The 18910-nt window shown below is 34.6% G+C and overlaps 1 protein-coding gene across 10 annotated transcripts in view; it reads left to right on the top strand.

Moving 5' to 3' along the window:
• The window catches only part of PCDH15 (protocadherin related 15), an 819037-nt gene that overhangs the window by 505595 nt on the left and 294532 nt on the right, over positions 1 to 18910 (top strand). For all 10 annotated transcript variants that reach the window (XM_032245634.1, XM_032245633.1, XM_032245636.1 and 7 more), the window contains one exon: positions 15361 to 15493. In XM_032245634.1, coding sequence (XP_032101525.1) covers positions 15361 to 15493 — 133 coding nt within the window. The remainder of the gene's footprint in view (positions 1 to 15360; positions 15494 to 18910) is intronic.

Raw genomic sequence — 18910 nt, 5'->3', positions numbered from 1 at the left:
GCCTGGGTGATCCTGGTAACATAGAAAACTTCTCAATCCTTAACTCAAGCTCTCCAGAGCTCTCCAGTGCTTTCACATTGCACACTGAGTAAAAGGCAAATCATTAAATTCAAAGGGACCCAGTGACATTTGCCAACTGTCACTAGAGTTAGGATACTCCATGTCACCAGTTTATACACTTCATCTTCTACTCAATTCTGCTTTTCTTAGTCCATTCCAGTCGTTGTACCAGTTTCCTCTCTGTCCCTTAGGATCATAGCTACCTTCAAGCTTTTGAATTTGGTTTTAGTCTTTTCTCAGCCTGGATGGCTCTTTTCTCAGATTTCTCTATCACCTTATTTCCTTCAGGTGTCTGTGATAGGAAAATTTCCTTTCAGCCCAACAAATCATTTATTACATATTGCCATTTACTACATTCTAGAATACAAAGTTAACCATAGTACCACAATTTGAAAGCCCCCAAAATACAGTAAAATATATAAAGAAGAATATAAATTAAATTTAGTTTAGCATGGCAATTTTGATATTAAAGTAAATTCTGGGCTTTCTATCGCGTTGATAGAGCCCTTATGTTAACGAAGGAGTACCAAGAAGTCATCCCACAATAAGAGGATGAGGATGACCAGATGAAAATAGTATGTGACCTTATTGACACAGCATCACAGCTTGTTTATGTGTAATTATTAGTCAGTGTTACTGGGGCATAAAATGGTTCAAAGTGGGTTTGAAAAGTTAAAGGCCATGCCACAGAAAGTTAATTTGCTTTCATAAAAACTCAGACTTAACCAATCAATAGGAGGAATTTTTGGAAAGACTTTCAAATTAGAAAGTCATGTGAGAAAATGTCATGGTTTTGTAAAGTCAACCTGATTGTCTGAATGGAAGGCAAATTTTAGGGGAGCAGAGGCATAAGACTCTAGGGTAAATGCTGCTGATGTCCTGAACTGGGTACATTAGGAAGAACAGAGAGATAGAATTGTCAAAAATAAGATAAAATAATTCCCAGGTTCTTGTTTAAGGTGATGTTATGTTGGTGATGTCAATATGATGCACATGGCTTGGGTGAGGACATCAATTTAATTTTGGACACATTTAGTTGGATGTGGCCCATGTTCATATATCCAAAAAGCAAATATACACTTGGCCCTCCATATCCATGGCATCCACAACAGTAGATTCAACTAACTGCAACAATTAAAAATATTTTGGGAAAACATTACATCTGTACTGAACATGTGCAAACTTTTTCCTTGGCATTCTCTAAATAATACAGTATAACAGGTATTAGCATTAATATTTTATAATGTATTAGAAGTAATCTAGAGATGATTTTCAGTATACGAGACAATATCCATATGAAAATACTGTCTCATTTTCATCTTGATCATCTGTGGATTTTAGAATCCTTACGGGTTCTGGAACCAATCCTAAATGATACTGAACGGCGACTGTATGCCTGAACCTGATAAAAAAGTTAAGGACTCCTTCTTAGAAAAAATATATTGAATACTTTAATACATTGAATAGTTACAGAATCTACAATAAGAGCCAAGTCAGGTTTGAGTAAATTTTAAATAATAGCTTCATCTGTGCTAGGTTTTTCAGTTCATTCAGCAACTCAATTTGTAGGATTAATTACTCTCCAGAAAATAGCAAATATCATTATCCTACAGTGAACATGACATTATCCCAGAAGGCAGAATGGAAATATATGGATTGTATTCTCTACTTCCCACTTAATGTTTCACCAAACATTCTAAGGTGAGTTTTTAGATCCAAGGCATTGTCTAGTATATTGCCAGCTGTCAATAACAGTAGGACAGTCAAGCAATTCTCCTGCCTCAGCCTTCCAAGCAGCTGGGATTATAGGTGTGCGCCACCACGCCGAGCTAATTTTTGTATTTTTAAGTAGAGATCGGTTTCATCATGTTGTTCAGACTGGTCTTGAACCCCTGACCTCATTATCCATCCACCTCAGCCTCCCAAAGTTCTGGGATTACACGTGTGAGCCACCGTGCCCGGCTTCAGCTCTGCTTTGTTTAGTCCATTCCAGTCATTGTAATAGTATCCTCTAGCCTCTTAGGATCATAGCTACCTTCAAGCTTTTGAACTTGATTTTCATCTCCTCTCGGCCTGGATGGTTACTTGCTCAAATTTCTCCATGGCCTCATTTCCTTCCGGTGTCTGTGATAGGAAAATATCCTTTCCTAAATGTCTTTAATGACACTGGTGATTGATAATACTAATTAAGCACACATGAGGGCCAGATACTTTGCTAGCTCCTTTATATAATTTCTAATATTAACAACAGCATTGTGACATTTTACATAATTTAGCTTCCATTCCAGAAATCTGAGGCTGAAATAGGTTGATTGACTTGGCTAAGCAGTCCTGCTTCCCACTTCTACCCCGCTAAGTAAACAAGTAGTAGGACCATAACTTGAACTCAGCGTTGTTAGTTGTAAAGCTTTTTCCTCCACTGTTTCGTATCTACAGTCTTTGTAGTTACTGTTCTGGAGAACTATAATTGTTTAATAGCAATGCTAGCTATAAGAATAATGTCACCTTTTTTCATTTCAATTTATAAAGTCCTTCAATATTTGTCAATTTCTTGTATTTTATATCCATATTTTTCATTGAAGATAGTGTTGTGTTTAATAGATCTGGTTGGATCTATATGTGGCCAATATGTTATGTTATATTTGAAGTGTTTTAAATCAGTTTGATTATTTAATAAATTAGAATTTATACTCTTTTTGCTCAGTTTCTATTTGTAAGACGTATCATTGATTTTCCTGAATAAGCTATTGCCTACAACTATCAGTACAATAAACAGGTTTTACTTAAGTAAAATTATGTTCAATGCCAGAAAACAAAGCACCATCTTCAGATTCTGAGTATACATGTCTTTTCTGTGACATCAGAAATTTAGTTGACATATCTTCGCATTTATTTTTGTTAGACAGTGGCTTGGATACTAAAAACTCACCTTAGAATGTTTGGTGAATCATCAAGTGGGACCTGCAGAGAATAATAATCCATATACTTCCATTCTGCCTGCTGGGATAATGTCATGTTCACTGTAGGATAATGATATTTGCTATTTTCTGGAGAGAAATTAATCCTTCAAACTGAGCTGATGAATGAACTGAAATGTTACAAGGCTTTGCTTTTGGTATTTCTTTTATAAAGAAGATTATATTTAAAGATTATGAATAAAATATATATATAGTCATATTTTTTACAGATGGATCCAGCCAGCAACCATGGCATTTAAAAAGCTAACTAAATAATAACATCAAAAAATGACAGCAACCTTCAGAATTTAGACAGTTTTCTATATTATTATTTTAAGCTTGGCAGCTTCAGTTCATAAATATAGTAATATTGACTCAAAATATGGCCAATATGAATTAAATATCTATGTTTATATTATTCTAATTTAATAAACTAGCTAAATATTCCAAAAGTAAGGGAAGGAATAGTACATAGCTTTTTTTGTTTTTGTTTTTGAGGGTTTGATAAGCATACAGAAGAAATAAAAACCAAAAGATTTTTTTAAATGCCTAAGTTATTTTCAGATATTCGTTAGTGGTGTATATTGGTTAACTTAATTTATCCAATTAAATTGTGTAAGTGTTTGCTTCAACCTAACATGAATAAAGCACTACTATTTGATAATTATGCTCATATCAAAAATAAGAGACAATCTCTCTCCCCAGATAGCTTCTAATAAAATTATGATAAAAATAATTGATGCATGGGCTAACATACTTTTTTAATTCCCTTTTTTTCATAAAATATAAGGCTATGTTTTATTAATATGAGATGAAATAATTCTTAAATTATGATCCCATTGTGAATATATATTCTTTTTAAAATACAATTTTCTCTTTAAAATATTTTACTAGTAACAAGTGTACATGCTAAACTTATCATCAGTAATACATTATGACGCTATTTATTTATTCATTTATTTTGATAAAAATTGACTAAGCTCCCACAAATCCTAGTGTCTTGGGGGAGGTACTGGAAATATGCAATAAGTAAAATGAGATCTCTGCCCACTTGGTATTCAGGTATTGGCATAGGTACATCTAAACAGGCAGCAGTAGATAAATATAAGTGCAGGTTTACCTGGGCAAGAATGGTGGTGGAATGTCCCAGCAGAGGAAACAAGAAGATCAAAAGAAACAAAACAAACTAGCGTGTTAAAGAACTATGAATGACTTGACACTTTTGGTTATAATTGCCAATCTGCTTAAATGCTGCCAACTGAGCCTCATTGTCAAGATGAAGTTTATATCAACAGGCATAGTCCATGAGTCCCACCTTTCTAGTTTCAAATTCTACCACTCTTTGCTTATATATACATACCCTTCTTTTTAGTTCCAAAAAACATATATTTATTTTCTTCAATGGTCTGTAAATTGACATGTGAGTTTTCCTCTGTCTATTAAAATTCTGTGGTATTTATATATAAATACATCTTGCATCTTAAAACTCTGCCCCTGTAAGTTCTGAAAAGTTTTCTCTGACCTCTTATATTGGTTTTCAATCTGAAGTTTTTGCTCCTGTAGATTCCTGTATATACTTCCAAAATAATAGAATCTGTGAACATTGAGCTGTAAATATAGCTTTTCTAGTACAATATTGGTAGAAGACAAAGGAAAACAAAAACAGTAATTTCTCTGTCTGAAATCTACCAGAAAAAGCAATATAAATATTTGTAACCCTCATCTTAGAAACAAGTTAGAAATGCAGGATTACAAATAGACACTTTGTAGCACATATTGACATCTTTAATAGAAAATAACAGTAAAAATAATACGATCATCTATAAGCCAGCATCATTATGTCATTACTACTGATTGCTATTGTCATATCAAAAAGTTCTCTTTTAAATTTTTTTATCATACCATTTCCAAACTTAAAGCATCTTGTCTATTTTCCATACCTCTTCTTTATTCATAATTTATGTTTTCCTTACAATAAGTGCTATGGATGAAGTTTGATTCATGGTATTATAAATTTAAAACTGTGATGTCATAGTCTGAACCTCAGACTTGAAATAATTTATGGTTTCCTGTAAGGTAACATCCTTTATTACAAACTAAAAATGTTTTATATTAACACATAGAAAGTAAAAATCATCTAAATTATTTTACTTATTTGTTCTTGTAGGATGTAGGGAGCAGTGGAAAGCAGACTTTGCATTCAAAAACCTTGTATTTTAGTTTATCTTCTGTTGCTAATTAATTTTATAATCTTGATTCAGTCAAGTAATCTTTTCCATTTTTAAATCCACTTGTAAAATGAGAATTAAATTAGATGATTTTAAATTATAGGAGTGTTACCAAACACCAAGGTTTTGGTCTAGGTCCTGCTGCTCACCGCAGAGAAAGTCAATCACTGACACAGCAATTATTGCCAAGGAAGAAGGATTTAATTGGGTGCTACAGCTGAGGCAATGGGAGATCAGTCTCAAATCCATCTTCCTGACCAACTAAAATTATGGGTATATATAGCAGGGAGAAAATTGTAACAACGTGTAAGAAAGTAGGAACTAGGGAAGGGCAAGAAAGCAATCATGATGAATGAGGGGTCTAGACCCTCATTGTCTGGATATGGTGATGTGGAATGTTTCAGTTCTTTAATACTTTTTTGAGAGGCCTGAAAGTTGTTTCTTGAGAAAGGAACTTACATAAAACAAATGTAAGTTTCAAACTTTAAGACCAGAAGGGTCAGTTTCTATGTTTATCAAAAAAAGGGACCTATGGGACGACTGGGTGGATTTCAGTCCCCCCTTTCTATTTATCAGTTCCTCAATCATGGAGAATGTGGTTGTCAGCCTTTCTGGCTGCTTAATGCTGAGGAGGGGCATCATGGGCAGCTTCATACTGTGGTTGATTTCATGCCCACCCAGAAATCAAAGGCTAATCTAACAGTACAGTTTTCTTCTGAAACAGAGTACAGTATTTCTCTCTTCAGCCCCCAACTTCCAACAAAGGCAAGTCATAGCAGGACAAATGTACTTGCAAAAGAAGCTTTAGGCCCATATACTTAGCCTGATTAACCGCCAAAGTGCAACAAGAATCACTGTTCATATAGATTCTAAATTGTCTTTGCTGGAACCTTTCACAAGGCCATTTAAGTCAAAGCCCTGAGAAAATGACCACTTCCTCCACCTGTGTCACATTATACAAGAAAACATGTTCTTATTAAATCTCCTCAAACAAATAGATCATCATGAATTAGGAATATACATAGATAGTTTATAAACTCTGGAGAAATCAGGCAGAATGAAAATATGCCTCAAATTCTGGTTACAAAAGTATACTCTACATAATTTACATAAAGTATACTTGAAGGCTATAAATAGTTCTAAAAAAGTATCCAGACTCCGGTAAACAAAACCAAAATCAGCAATGTTTCAAAGAAAAAAGCCATAAAGATTGTATCAGTCCTTCATTAGTTCAGTCCATGCAATCAATTCTTGCTCTGCTTCATATTGGGTTAACAATCTTTATGAACACCTCAGCCTTTCAATTAGTGCCCTGTAAGTTTCTTCTCTAATCAAATGGCACAATCCCCAAAGTTATCAGAAACGTGCATTCAGAAGTTCTTTTCTTGAACTCCCCCAAAAAAGCAAGCCCAGGAGTGTAGCTATTAATCAATTTTTGAGAAGGATCAAAACAAAACAATAATTGTGGATGACAAAAGCCTTAAGACAGTCATAAAGACACAGACGACAAAGAAATTTGGTTATTTCTGTGGCATACAACAGTTTTACATAATCATAATTATTACTGACTATATATATTAAGAAATCTCAGAATTTTAGGAATCTCACATAATCCACAAACACATATCAACAACCCATCCATATAAATATTACCCAAAGGAAGCTTAACACCACCTCAGATTTAACAATGCTTCCTGCATAATTCTAATGTAACAACTAAGCCTCGTAAACCTTATATGTCTCTCTTGAACTTCAGGGGAACTAATATCCAAAAATGTTAGTTTGGAGCCCAAAAGACTGAATTTAGAACTTGAAGTTTTGCTCTTGGAAAGTCTGTCAAATATCAAAGGTTTCAGGCATCTTATATCACAAAATAGGATCACATATCACTATAAAATATTCATTTTGCCAAAATAGTAAAATAAAAACATTTGTCTTTTGATGAAGAGGAGAGTCAGTTTCCTAAGCAGTAAGACCTAATACTTAAGATAGCAGGAGGCCAACTAATTCTGTCTGTCCCCTCTCCATTTTTTCCCTGTGGTTTCCTTGAAAGGTAAACAAAAATATGTGAAATTTTTGTTCAAAAAACAGAATTGTACCTGTGTATGGCTTACTATTAATGTTAAATCTAATTTTAATAAAGCCCTATAAACAAATCCATCTAATTTTAATCAGTTTGACTAAAGTGAGATTTTCACAAACTTTTTATATAGCCTTTTACAATTAGCTGTTAAAGAGTAGATCAGTGCTCCAAGAAAATACTGTTATTCTGATACATAGGCCCAGACACAATGATGTCAGACACATGGCCTTGTATCATTGGGCTTTTGATATTAACGTTTAATTTACAGAAATTCTGAACTAAGTTTATCCCTCAAAATTGTTCCTCACCATCTCATGCACCCATAGCTTCCACAATTGTTCCTGAGCCTAGAGAGATTAGTAGTTTTAATTTCTGGTCCTGTGTCTCATGAAAGCAATTCATTTTTATTGTCACTGTGTTCTGCATCTGAAGATGAGGTTTTGACTGGTATCAGTGTTCAAAATTTATAAGTCAGTGCTTTCTTCAGACCCAGGATTCAACAACCTATTACTTAACAGCACATGGATTAGTTAATAGGATATTTCTACTACAAAAGCCTATTGTTCTAATATTCCACAGACTAAAACTCTGATTTGGAGTTTAGGAGGTACTACTTACAGCACTTCTAACCACTGTGTTTAAGTAGTTAGGTTACTCATTCCATATGTCTAATTGCTAGCATTTTAGTGACAGAACTGTGACCAAAAGCATCAAAGTTTTGATAGGTCCTTTGCCAAAATTTTCAAAGTAAGAAAATTCATGTTGGGTTTTGTTACCATTATTAAAAAATCATAAAGGCAAGTATCAGTTTTGGAAATTCAGAATAAGGATAAGAAATCTAACTTCACTTAAATACTACACAATGAAGCAAGGACAAAGTGAGAACCACACAATTTCTCTTCAGCTATTTAAAAGAGCATCAACACACATTTCTAAGATTCACTTCTAGATACAGTACTTAAAACTGATTAAGTAATTTTCACCACTAAAGTCTTCAAACTAGTGCAATACTTGTACATATTTTGTTTTCAAGTACCACATGAATGCCCATCAGAGATAAATGGATCTGGATCAAAAATTACAACAAAGTATCACACTTTTTAAAGTAATTACTTAATTTAGTTGAATGTCACTTAGTGTTAATATCACTTAATGTTCAGTTGAATGTCACTTAATAATGGTAAACACAGTTCAAGTAGTTTGAGAGAAATCCCAATCAATATAACTTCCTTAAGGAAAAGGCCAGACTTTCCTGAACATTAAAACTTTGAACACATATCACAGTTTTTCCTCATTAAAGATCTGAACCAATTCAAATTATTGATTGAATTGAAATACCTTGGAAATAAACATAATTTAAACACTTCTATTCTCAGCTACTTTTTCAAATAACAAAATATATCATGTACTATTTCTGTTTAGAACTTATAAAAATTAACCTTTTTTGTGATTTTTGCCAGGAAACTTAAAGGTATTTTTTCATTATCACTTTCTTTACCAAAAATATATTTTCATATCTATAACTTTTTCACATCTTTTTCTTCTACTTTTTGGTTTTCTTCTACCTTGTTTCATAAACAACCATTTCATGTCTGTAATTTGAATTAACCTTGAGATAACTTCTGAACCCGACAAAATGATTGGTTTTCTCCATAAAAACCAATCTTCTTTAGATTTCTTATCCTTAGGAGACTTAAATTTTACTAAACACCTGAGAAGTATGAAATCACCTGAGAAGTATGAAATCCTGAGCTGACTATCAGATATTACCATTTTACAGATGAGAATCATTCCATAAGTTTTAGAAATATGTTAACCCATAGCTTTTCTTAATTGGAAATGACCCAGACATCCATTTAGCATCAAAAACAATTAAAAAATTTTAAATTACACGTAAAGAATACCTACAACATTTATTCAATTCACATGTACTCAATTCTTTCATTTTAATAGTTTATCTAGATTACTTCTGAAAACTGAGGTATTAGACACCATCATTTAAAGTTAGCTTTTTCTGGCTGGGTGCAGTGGCTCATGCCTGTGATCTCAGCACTTTGGGAGGCCAAGGCACGTGGATGAAAAGGTCAGGAGTTCAAGACTAGCCTGGCCAAGATGGTGAAACTCCATCTCTACTAAAAAAAAATACAAAAATTAGCCAGGCGCCTGTGGTGGCAGGTGCCTGTAATCCTAACTACTCAGGGGGTTGAGACAGAGAATTGCTTGATCCTGGGAGGCGGAGGTTGCAGTGAGCAGAGATCATGCCACTTCACTCTAGCCTGGGGGACAGAGCGAGACTCTTTCACAAAAATAATAATAATAATAAATAAAGTTAAATTTTTTCCTTGTTCATTACTTTTTTTTTTACATAGCTGGTTAATGTGAGGTCCTCAACTAAACTTTCAACTTAAATATATAGGTATTTTTGCCAATAACTCACAAGATTCAGCTAACAACATTATGTTACTCTCATTTTCAAAGAAGGTACACAAGCCAAAATGATTTTATTTTATTTCAAAGAAGGTACACAAGCCAAAATAAAATTATTTTATTTTGGCTGGGTTTACAGTTTTATAGCCTTCTATGCCAAACCCTGATACCTTAGTCATATCTAGCAGAGTCATATATAAAACCCATTCAAAAATGTATGCTGACAATTCTAAAGACATATCTGTTTTTATTTTATCATAATTTAAAGCCAGCTTGTTTATTGAGATTTACTTAAATCATTTGAACTTGAAAAATACTTTGGGTTTACTTAATTTGTGTGTACTCTTTTATTTATAAACCAATTTGGTTGACCAAAAAAAAAAAATCATAATACATGATATTAAGACACATATACACACACATAAAGATACAATCCATTTTACCTCAGAACTCTAGCCATGAGATAGCAAACTCACTGGTTTACATATCCCCACTTCTTTACCCCGATAGGTAATCCAATGAAAAATTTTGGGTAAAACAGTTTTCATGGCAGTTTGATTCTTAAAGGCTAAACCTCCCCAGACGTCAAACAACGCTAGGATGAAACAGCAACACTAGAGAACATCACATAATAACCAGGCCCAACTGTGGTTAGAGCAGTAGCACAAAAACCTGGATACATGGAACTCTGCCCCACTTTCCTGTCCAATAGCAAACTCCAGATTCCAAAGAACATTGCAGCCAAACAGTGATTCAAAAGAATATTTATTAGTTTACGGAATTCTAACTTCCTGTGAGTATCTCAAACACAGACAATCACCAACACTATCCAACTACTGAAACAACAGACGAGCCCTAAAATTTTTCAAAGTGAAACAGTTGGGGTCTTCCTCTTTCTATTGGTTGGGCTTCATCAACCCACAACCCAAAATTCCCTAGGAATTTCTTGAATTGAGAGGAGCCAATCCCACAGTCTGGTACCTATAAAAGATATACACTTGCTCACATACACATACCACACACAATTACAAACAAGCTCCCAAGGTGTTCCTACTGAAACCTTCCTAAAAGTGTCCATACTAACATAACCAGGGCACTTCCCACCCTCATTTGGGCTTGTTCAACCTATAAATAAAAACTTTTTAAAAAAATTCTCAAATTGAGAGGAAGGGATCCTCCTGTCCACACCCACAAAGGTTGTAACACTCACCTATCTGGTTGCAGATGTCAAGTTTTAAGCTTTGTTCTGTCTAAACAATGAGGAATGTAGTTGGGGGTAGCTGTTGTGGGACAGGAGAAAAACCAAAATACCTCCAACAAAAACTGGGTGGGCAACTGCTTAGGAGTTCTTCTGAGACTCTCAACTCAAGGCAGCTAAGACACAAGCAATGTGTTCCTGGTCAGATAACCAAAATTTGTCCCAGAAACACCAGGGGTTCAGTTTAGATTCTGCTGCTGGTCATATAAAAAGCCAATCAGTGAAACAACAGTTACTGCGAAAGAATAAGGTTTTAATGTGGTACTGCAGCTGAGTAAATGGGTAATCAGTCTCAAATCCAACTCACTGGCTGACTAAAATTAGGGTTTATATAGCAGTAGAGAAACGTAACAATATGTAAGAAAACAGGAACTAGGGAGGGGCAAGGAAGCAATCATGATGAATGAGGGGTCTGCCATCTCATTGGATGTGATGATCTGGTGAGTTTCAGTTCTTGAATAGTTTTTTGGGAGGCCTGATGGTTGTTTGGAGGAAGGAACTCAGATAAAACAAATCTAAGTTTCAAGCTTTAAGACCAGAAGGGTCAATTTCTATGTTTAGCACCCCCTACTGTCTCAACCACCCCCAAAAAAAACTATCTATGGGACTATTGAGTAGGTTTCAAGAGTATGTAAGAAATAGATTACCTCTTTTGTTCTACTTTGACCTTTATTACCAGATAAAATGTAATAAAGCTTTATGATGTTCATTTTTAGAAATGGAGATTTATCTACATCATACTGGCTATATTACAAAATAAAATTTGTCATATATAGATGCTCAGTTTTATGCATTTAGTGCTAGCTATAAAATGTAAATACAAAATGCTCACATAAAGTAGTATTATTTATATAGTGACTGCCCTATTTTATTAAGTGCTTAAAATTATGCTGTTGAATTACTACTGTTTATTACAGCATTAATACTATTATTTGTTTGTTAATACTATTGGTATTCAATTTTAGGAAAGCTAACTCTGACATTGTGCTGACATCAGGGATAAAAAGGAGATAGCATTTTAAAAGGCAATAACCCTCAAGAAGTCTGGTGTTTATTTAAACACATTGTAGGGATGTGCCAGGCTGTTGAAGATGAAAAATGCAAGACCTTGAAATATGATCTCCACCAAATAACTCCAAGATTCAAGCCCAAGAGGGGGAAAAACATAATTAGCAATTTTAGCGTTTGAATTATGGTGGAAAGGGACAGAGGAACCAAAGGAGTAAAGACAGATCAAGGAGATGGTCATGTTGGCTAAAATTTGTCTCTGTGTTCTGAGTCTAGAGTCCGTTTTCTTTCAGCAATTTAAAGTTTTCTTCTCTGTGACAAATATCCAGGTACCTCACACGAGTTTTAAGGTCCTTACTGTAGTGCTGTCATACTTTAGCCCTCTAAAATGGGAAGGTCATGAAAGGGAAAGGAATCTGTAAATACAAAAAACAAAATAAGGGTAGTTTATAGTTTTACAAGCTTTAAGGCACTGATATTTTTATGAAACCCTTATAAAGTATTCTTGACCAATAAACTGAAGATCTAAAGAATACCAGAAGCAGAAAGGGCCTAGCTTTTGAAAGAAAGTTTGAAATCTGAAGTACAGGTATGCTCCAGGTGAAAAAAAATGTTAAACAGTGAGGAAGTCTCTTGGATCCAGGGTTATTGAGGACATTGAGTTTGTAGTTTTCTCCTGAGGTAATTTTAAAAAACAGTTGAGTCTACATATTGTTCTTTTCATGAGATTCTGAAGCAGTGGTCTTCAAATTATAATTTCTATATTTCTATGTGTAGAGCCTTGGAAAATTGTGAAAAAAGTAGATTCTTGTATCCTACCCTAAAGATTATGATACAATATGTTCAAATTCTAACACCAGCATACCCCATGCTGGGGAGAGGTGAAGGAGTATCCAGCCTTTGTAGGACTTCAGCCAAGTGAAAGGGTTCAACTAAAATGTCTAAAATATTATCAAGGTTTAAAAAGGATGTAAATAAGGAAAATGCAAGATTGTTTACACTATTCATAAAGTAGAATAAGAAATCTCAAGCCTTATTTTAATTTATTAATAAATAAAAGTATGTTTCATATATATATGTACTTACACATGCAAGTATACAAACTTATTTAATGTTTATTTTGATCTTAGCTGTTATTATTCTCATTTATTATATGGAAATAATGAAGCTGAAAGACGTAATTTGCTCTAGATCACTGAAGGCAGCATCCCAATTATAATCCAGGAATATTTGGTTATAAATTCTATGTTCAACATCACCTACTGTTATTACCAATAATGTTGTAGGACTCGTTATGCATAGACACTGTGCTATCAGAGAGAAGAAAGGGATTGATAAAACGTTTTGAAAACTTGATCAACAGACACGAAAATAAGCCAAGATCTTCAAAGATAATATCAAGGAAAATGTTTTACATCTTGGGGCTGCTATCGGGGTCAGATCACCACTTGGAAGGATGTTAGGCCTAGCTCAAAATGGCAATTCCTTTGTTCTCAAAACATGGGAAGTGCGAATCTTTGCAGTATACAATTAATTTTGTAACTTCCCATTGTTTTGTGTTCCCATTGATAATTATAAATGTATAAGCAACATTTCATCATCATCAGTTTGAACCTATTTAAAAAATACAACTTGATTAATTTTATTGGCAAATTTGGATACTAAATTGATAAAAATCAGAGGCAGAAATGAATACCGATATTTCAACTAATTATAAAACTTCAAATATTTTAAAGTGAGATTGCTTTAGAACAATACCATAAGTGTAAGCATGAAATTCTTAAGTTGCTGTAGCTTTCATGCTTAATATTTTATTGATATCTATCTACTGACAATATGCTCAGAAGCAACATGAATTCAGGTATATTTAAACCGACAAGCTATTAAACCAAATTTTAGTGTCCATGTTCTGAACTTCTTTTAAAAGGTTTTGAAAAGTAGAATAGTTAATAAACTCAGACAAATATTTGTAGTGACCTTATCTTTTAATTGAAGCATGTTATGAAGAGTTTGGGACTACTTTAAGAAGATTCTAGGCCAGGTGCAGTGGCTCACGCCTGTTAGCTCAGCACTTTGGGAAGCTGAGGTGAGTGGATCACAAGGTCAGGAGATCGAGACCAGCCTGACCAACATGGCAAAACTCTGTCTCTACTAAGAATACAAAAATTAGCCAGGTGTGGTGGCACGGGCCTGTAACCCCAGCTACTTGGGAGGCTGAGGCAGGAGAATCCCTTGAACCCGGGAAGTAGGGGTTGCAATGAGCTGAGATCATACCACTGAACTCCAGCCTGGGTGACAGAAAGAGACTCTGTCTCAAATAAATATGTGAATAGAAGTTTCTAGCCCCCAAATAGAAATTATAACACGTGTTTTGAATTAAAATCATGACTTTGTTAAAATAGATTCAAAACATAAATCTGTAGGCCGTGGTAGTATGTTTGTACAAAATGTGTGTGTGTGTGTGTGTGTGTGTATACATATATATACATATATATAATTTTTTTTCAAGATGTACGGCTAACCTTATAAACTTTCAGGCTTCACTGATATATTTCAGCCAATGTTTCCACCTTACAAACCTTAACTAACATCCTTCTTCAGCTTTTGTTTTATAAGAAAATATTTGAAGTTCAGAGATATCTAAAAAGTTGACTATGTCAATGCTAATTTTTTTTCCTTGTAATGATAAGGTATCTTGTCCTTCAAGAAAATCTCCTATCAATATAAGGGCTTTATTAAATCTGATTTATAGCTTATCATATTTTACTTTTTAGAGAAGATTTTAAAACATTTTTAGTTTGGTTTGCAACTATTTTACGTAGGAGTCCTTATGATCCTGACTCTTGACATACACTTACATCAAGCCATTGAAGTCAGAAACAGAACAAATAAAACAGTCCATAATTTCTTTAGTGTGTTATTTTAATCAATATTCCCTCTGCTGGTTTAATAGAAAAGAAGCCCCAAGACATCTCTTATTACCAGATGTTTATAGAATGATTTTGCTATTAGAGAAGCATTAAAAACAAAGTCAGAAGTCAAGGCAAGTTAATTTATTAGCTTTATTTGTATAGCTATTCAATTTTAATTCACACTATTATCTAAGTAGGAAAAACAAATACTGGAGGCAATTACTTTTCTGTTACTGAGATGATTTCATAAAACCATTATATTTTGGTGTTGGTTTTATTTTTCTATCTTTTCATTTTGATTTTATTATTTTTCATAAAATTTGGAAATGTTCTCTCCTGTAAATCCAACCACGGAATAAAGAATGCAATCTCACATTAAATGTAACACAGATTCGTAACCATCTTGTTTGCTTCTCTTTCTCTGCAGGCATTCCATCTGCACTGTGTACATTGAAGTGCTTCCACCAAATAATCAAAGCCCTCCTCGCTTCCCACAGCTGATGTATAGCCTTGAAATTAGTGAAGCCATGAGGGTTGGTGCTGTTTTATTAAATCTACAGGTATGTTCCTTGTGTGTGTGTGTGTGTGTGTGTGTGTGTGTGTGTGTGTTGTGTGTGTGTGTGTGTAAATTCTGAAGTGACAAGCTTGACATTTAATGAGTCTATATTTGTGTACGGAGGGAAAAATCTCACATGTTTGCTACTCTAGGGAATGAAAATTCCATCTGGAAAGGAAAGCAAGGGTAATATGGATGGAGGGCTTCCATAGCTAATCTATTCTATTGATCGCCACAATTGAGGAACTAACGTTTGGCTGGCAGGGATGGCTGCAATCATTTCAGGAGAGAATGAAGGGATTGGAAACATGTACTTGAATATTTTGTACTTTGCATCCAGAGAGTCTGCAGCTGACTATTATTTTCTGTCGTGTATGCCTTTCCACCAGCTGGATTTATTTTTACTGCAGTCTTGTATAAGGGAATTAACTTTGTACTCAAAGGCTGATGGTAGGCATTCTAATTCTGAGGCAAACCCTACTTCATTTTATGACCATAGGCAAATCTTGTAATTGCTGTGTTTATTATTCATTTACAGGAAAGGGGTAGTTTTAGCTGATAATTTCATTTGTAGCTAGAGATTCATGAGTATATGTAGTACTTGCAAGATGATAGCTTGATTTTCACTGTTTATTTCTGACCAAAGTATCTTTGGCCAGGAAAAGCTCTATCTTTGACTGAATATGCAGCTTCAAGTTGGGCTAAATATGGTGTTGACAGTTTTTATTTTGCTATACTAATCATAAGAATCATAAGATGACATTGTTTTACATATGAATGTTCAGAGAACAGAGTTTATCTTCTGGTGTTACATGGGAATGGCAGGAGCTGCTGATCTGAGAATTCATGAAGCTGGCCTTGAAGCGTAGGGGAGGTTATAACATGAGATACCCCAGAAAATCCCAGCATCAATCTTTACCATCAGCTGATGTGACATAAAGCACAGCTCTATCTTGCTCAAATCCCATTTGAATTTTGACACCCTCTCGCTAAAATCCAGATGATATAAAAGTGAAGATTCCATGGAATATTTGTATCGAAAAGGATGCAAAAAGAACAAAACACATCAATCTCATTTTCAAGATGTGAAATGTGGAAACCTAACCCCATAGAAAGTAACTGATGCTTAAGATCAGTTGATTGAGTTTTGTTCACTTCTAAAACAGGGCTATTTCTGTTTTATCCTACCAATTACGGATAGCTACTGAAATTTTCTTGGCATTACCAAGTACTTCTCTGTGCCTCTGCTCAATTATTTATTTTGTTGCCTTTCTCCAGAAACCTAGAGAGAGTTTGCTTTAATCGATTATTTAATATTGAAACAAAATTATGTGAAGGTACAGATATTTGTAATGTGGAAATTTGGAGGGTTTTTGTGAAAAAATGAAAGAAAGGGGATAAAACCTACAATCTCTTCAAAAGGAAGAAACAGCTAGTCAAAATATTGTAATGATAAATAATGGAAATAAACAAATATTAAGACATGTCCGTTTAATGGAATAATAAGATCTTTGCCTTTACATTCATGGGAATTTGTTTACTGAAGCGAGAAAAAGATAAGAGAAAGAAAACGAAAACAAAATGAATCTTACATGTGTAAGATTCAAGTCAAGAAAGTATACATTTTATATTTAAATATTTCTCAAGTATGCGCCTTTATGTAATTTAACTTTCTATGAAGTAAGACATGATTTTACTTGTAAAGTGGCTCAGCCTTCGTTTTAACAAAATCCAGGAAGATCTAAGAAATGTATTGTAGTTCAATAATTCTACCTGTGAGTTAAAGATGAAAAGAAGATGGCCTTTTTCGTATTTCAAATTTCTCTGGTACAAAGACTGAAAAACCACTTGAAATGACATTTCTATTCACTCTTTGTGCTTCTTGTACAAGGAAAAGAAAGGATGCCAACTGCAGTGGCAGTCTCTATTAGAAAGAACAAGGGTGATACCATGAAGGTACTTTTCACAGGCCACTAACCACCCACTTTTGTTCATCATCAACTGACTGCATTTAAACTAGTGACCTAAAAGTTGAAAAGGTTCCATCAAATTGCTTTTCAAAAGTCTTCTAATAAGAGGATGCATTAGAGGTACCTGGGCTGCCTGCAGTCCCTCCATCCTCATCCTTTTCACTCTCTAGTACTGCCTACTGCTGACTCATTGCTCAGTTTGGAAGATGGAATTTGCAAGGAAATTTATTTACCACGATAGCAGCAAATTGACTTCAAACTAATCTGTTGTCTGGGCACATTGGCTCACACCTGTAATCCCAGCACTTTGGGAGGCCGAGGTGGGTGGGTCATGAGGTCAAGAGATAGAGACCATCCTGGCCAACATGGTGAAACCCCATCTCTACTAAAAATATAAAAATTATCTGGGCATGGTGGCATGTGCCGGTAGTCCCGAGCTACTTGGGAGGCTGATGCAGGAGAATCGCTAGAACTCAGGAGTCAGAGGTTGCGGTGAGCCGAGATTGCATCACTGCACTCTCCCGCCTGGTGACAGCAAGACTCCATCTCAAAAAAACAAAAAACAAAACAAACAACAACAACAAAAAAAACGAATCTGTTTTGATGGAGATCAAAGTGGTTTCTTTCCAGAAAACAATTCTTGATTCCCCCACCCCCAACTTCCCCTTTTAAGAATGGGCCTTTTATGGTTTCTAAAAGTTGTTTGAGAAGCGGTTCATGAATGCTATTTTGTCTGACTGCTGTACTGATGGTGCTGCATTGAGAAAAATGTTACCAGAACGCTGGTTTCTCAGAGCTATTATGCTGATCAGGGTTAGTTAGAGGTGGACTTTTTTCCTCTGGAGTTCTCACCAGCCACTGAAACTTGTCACGGTCAAATGCTGGAGCCAGATCATGCAGAAATCATGAGAGCTAGTCGTGCACGTCTCTTCCTGACTCTACGTGAGGTTATATCATGTTGCTAGCTAAACATTGCTATGGTGGACAAACTTATGCCACTGAAATCATCAAATACAACAAATCAGTGCCTTTCACTTCAAAGATTTTTTTAAGTATTCATCAGCACACTATCACACACCCGACATAGAGCTAATTTCCTCTAGTATTTACATCAATAGAGTATGTTCACACAAGCAGCTTCCTCCCTCTTTGTCTCTCTGAATTTTTTATCTATTTTTATCATACTAAAGATGAGACAAGAGTGCTAAATAAAACTATGTTTTATACTCAAATATTCAATTATTTCTCTTCTTCACAAAAGCATCATTTCCTTCCAAATTACCTTTTCATGTAGTTCACATTCCATTTTGCCCACCCCAGCACTATTTACATATTCCTCGTTTTTAGACATAACATTTCCATGTATCACCTCTGCCTTCTCATCCCATACAACAGTAACACAGTTGACCCTTGAACAACCTAAGGTTGAAATGCACAGATCCACTTATATG

The sequence above is a fragment of the Sapajus apella genome, unplaced genomic scaffold, assembly GCF_009761245.1.
Source record: "Sapajus apella isolate SASKATOON/1434 unplaced genomic scaffold, GSC_monkey_1.0 scaffold58, whole genome shotgun sequence".
Classification (NCBI taxonomy): domain Eukaryota; kingdom Metazoa; phylum Chordata; class Mammalia; order Primates; family Cebidae; genus Sapajus; species Sapajus apella.
This window is presented reverse-complemented; position numbering and strand designations above follow the sequence as displayed.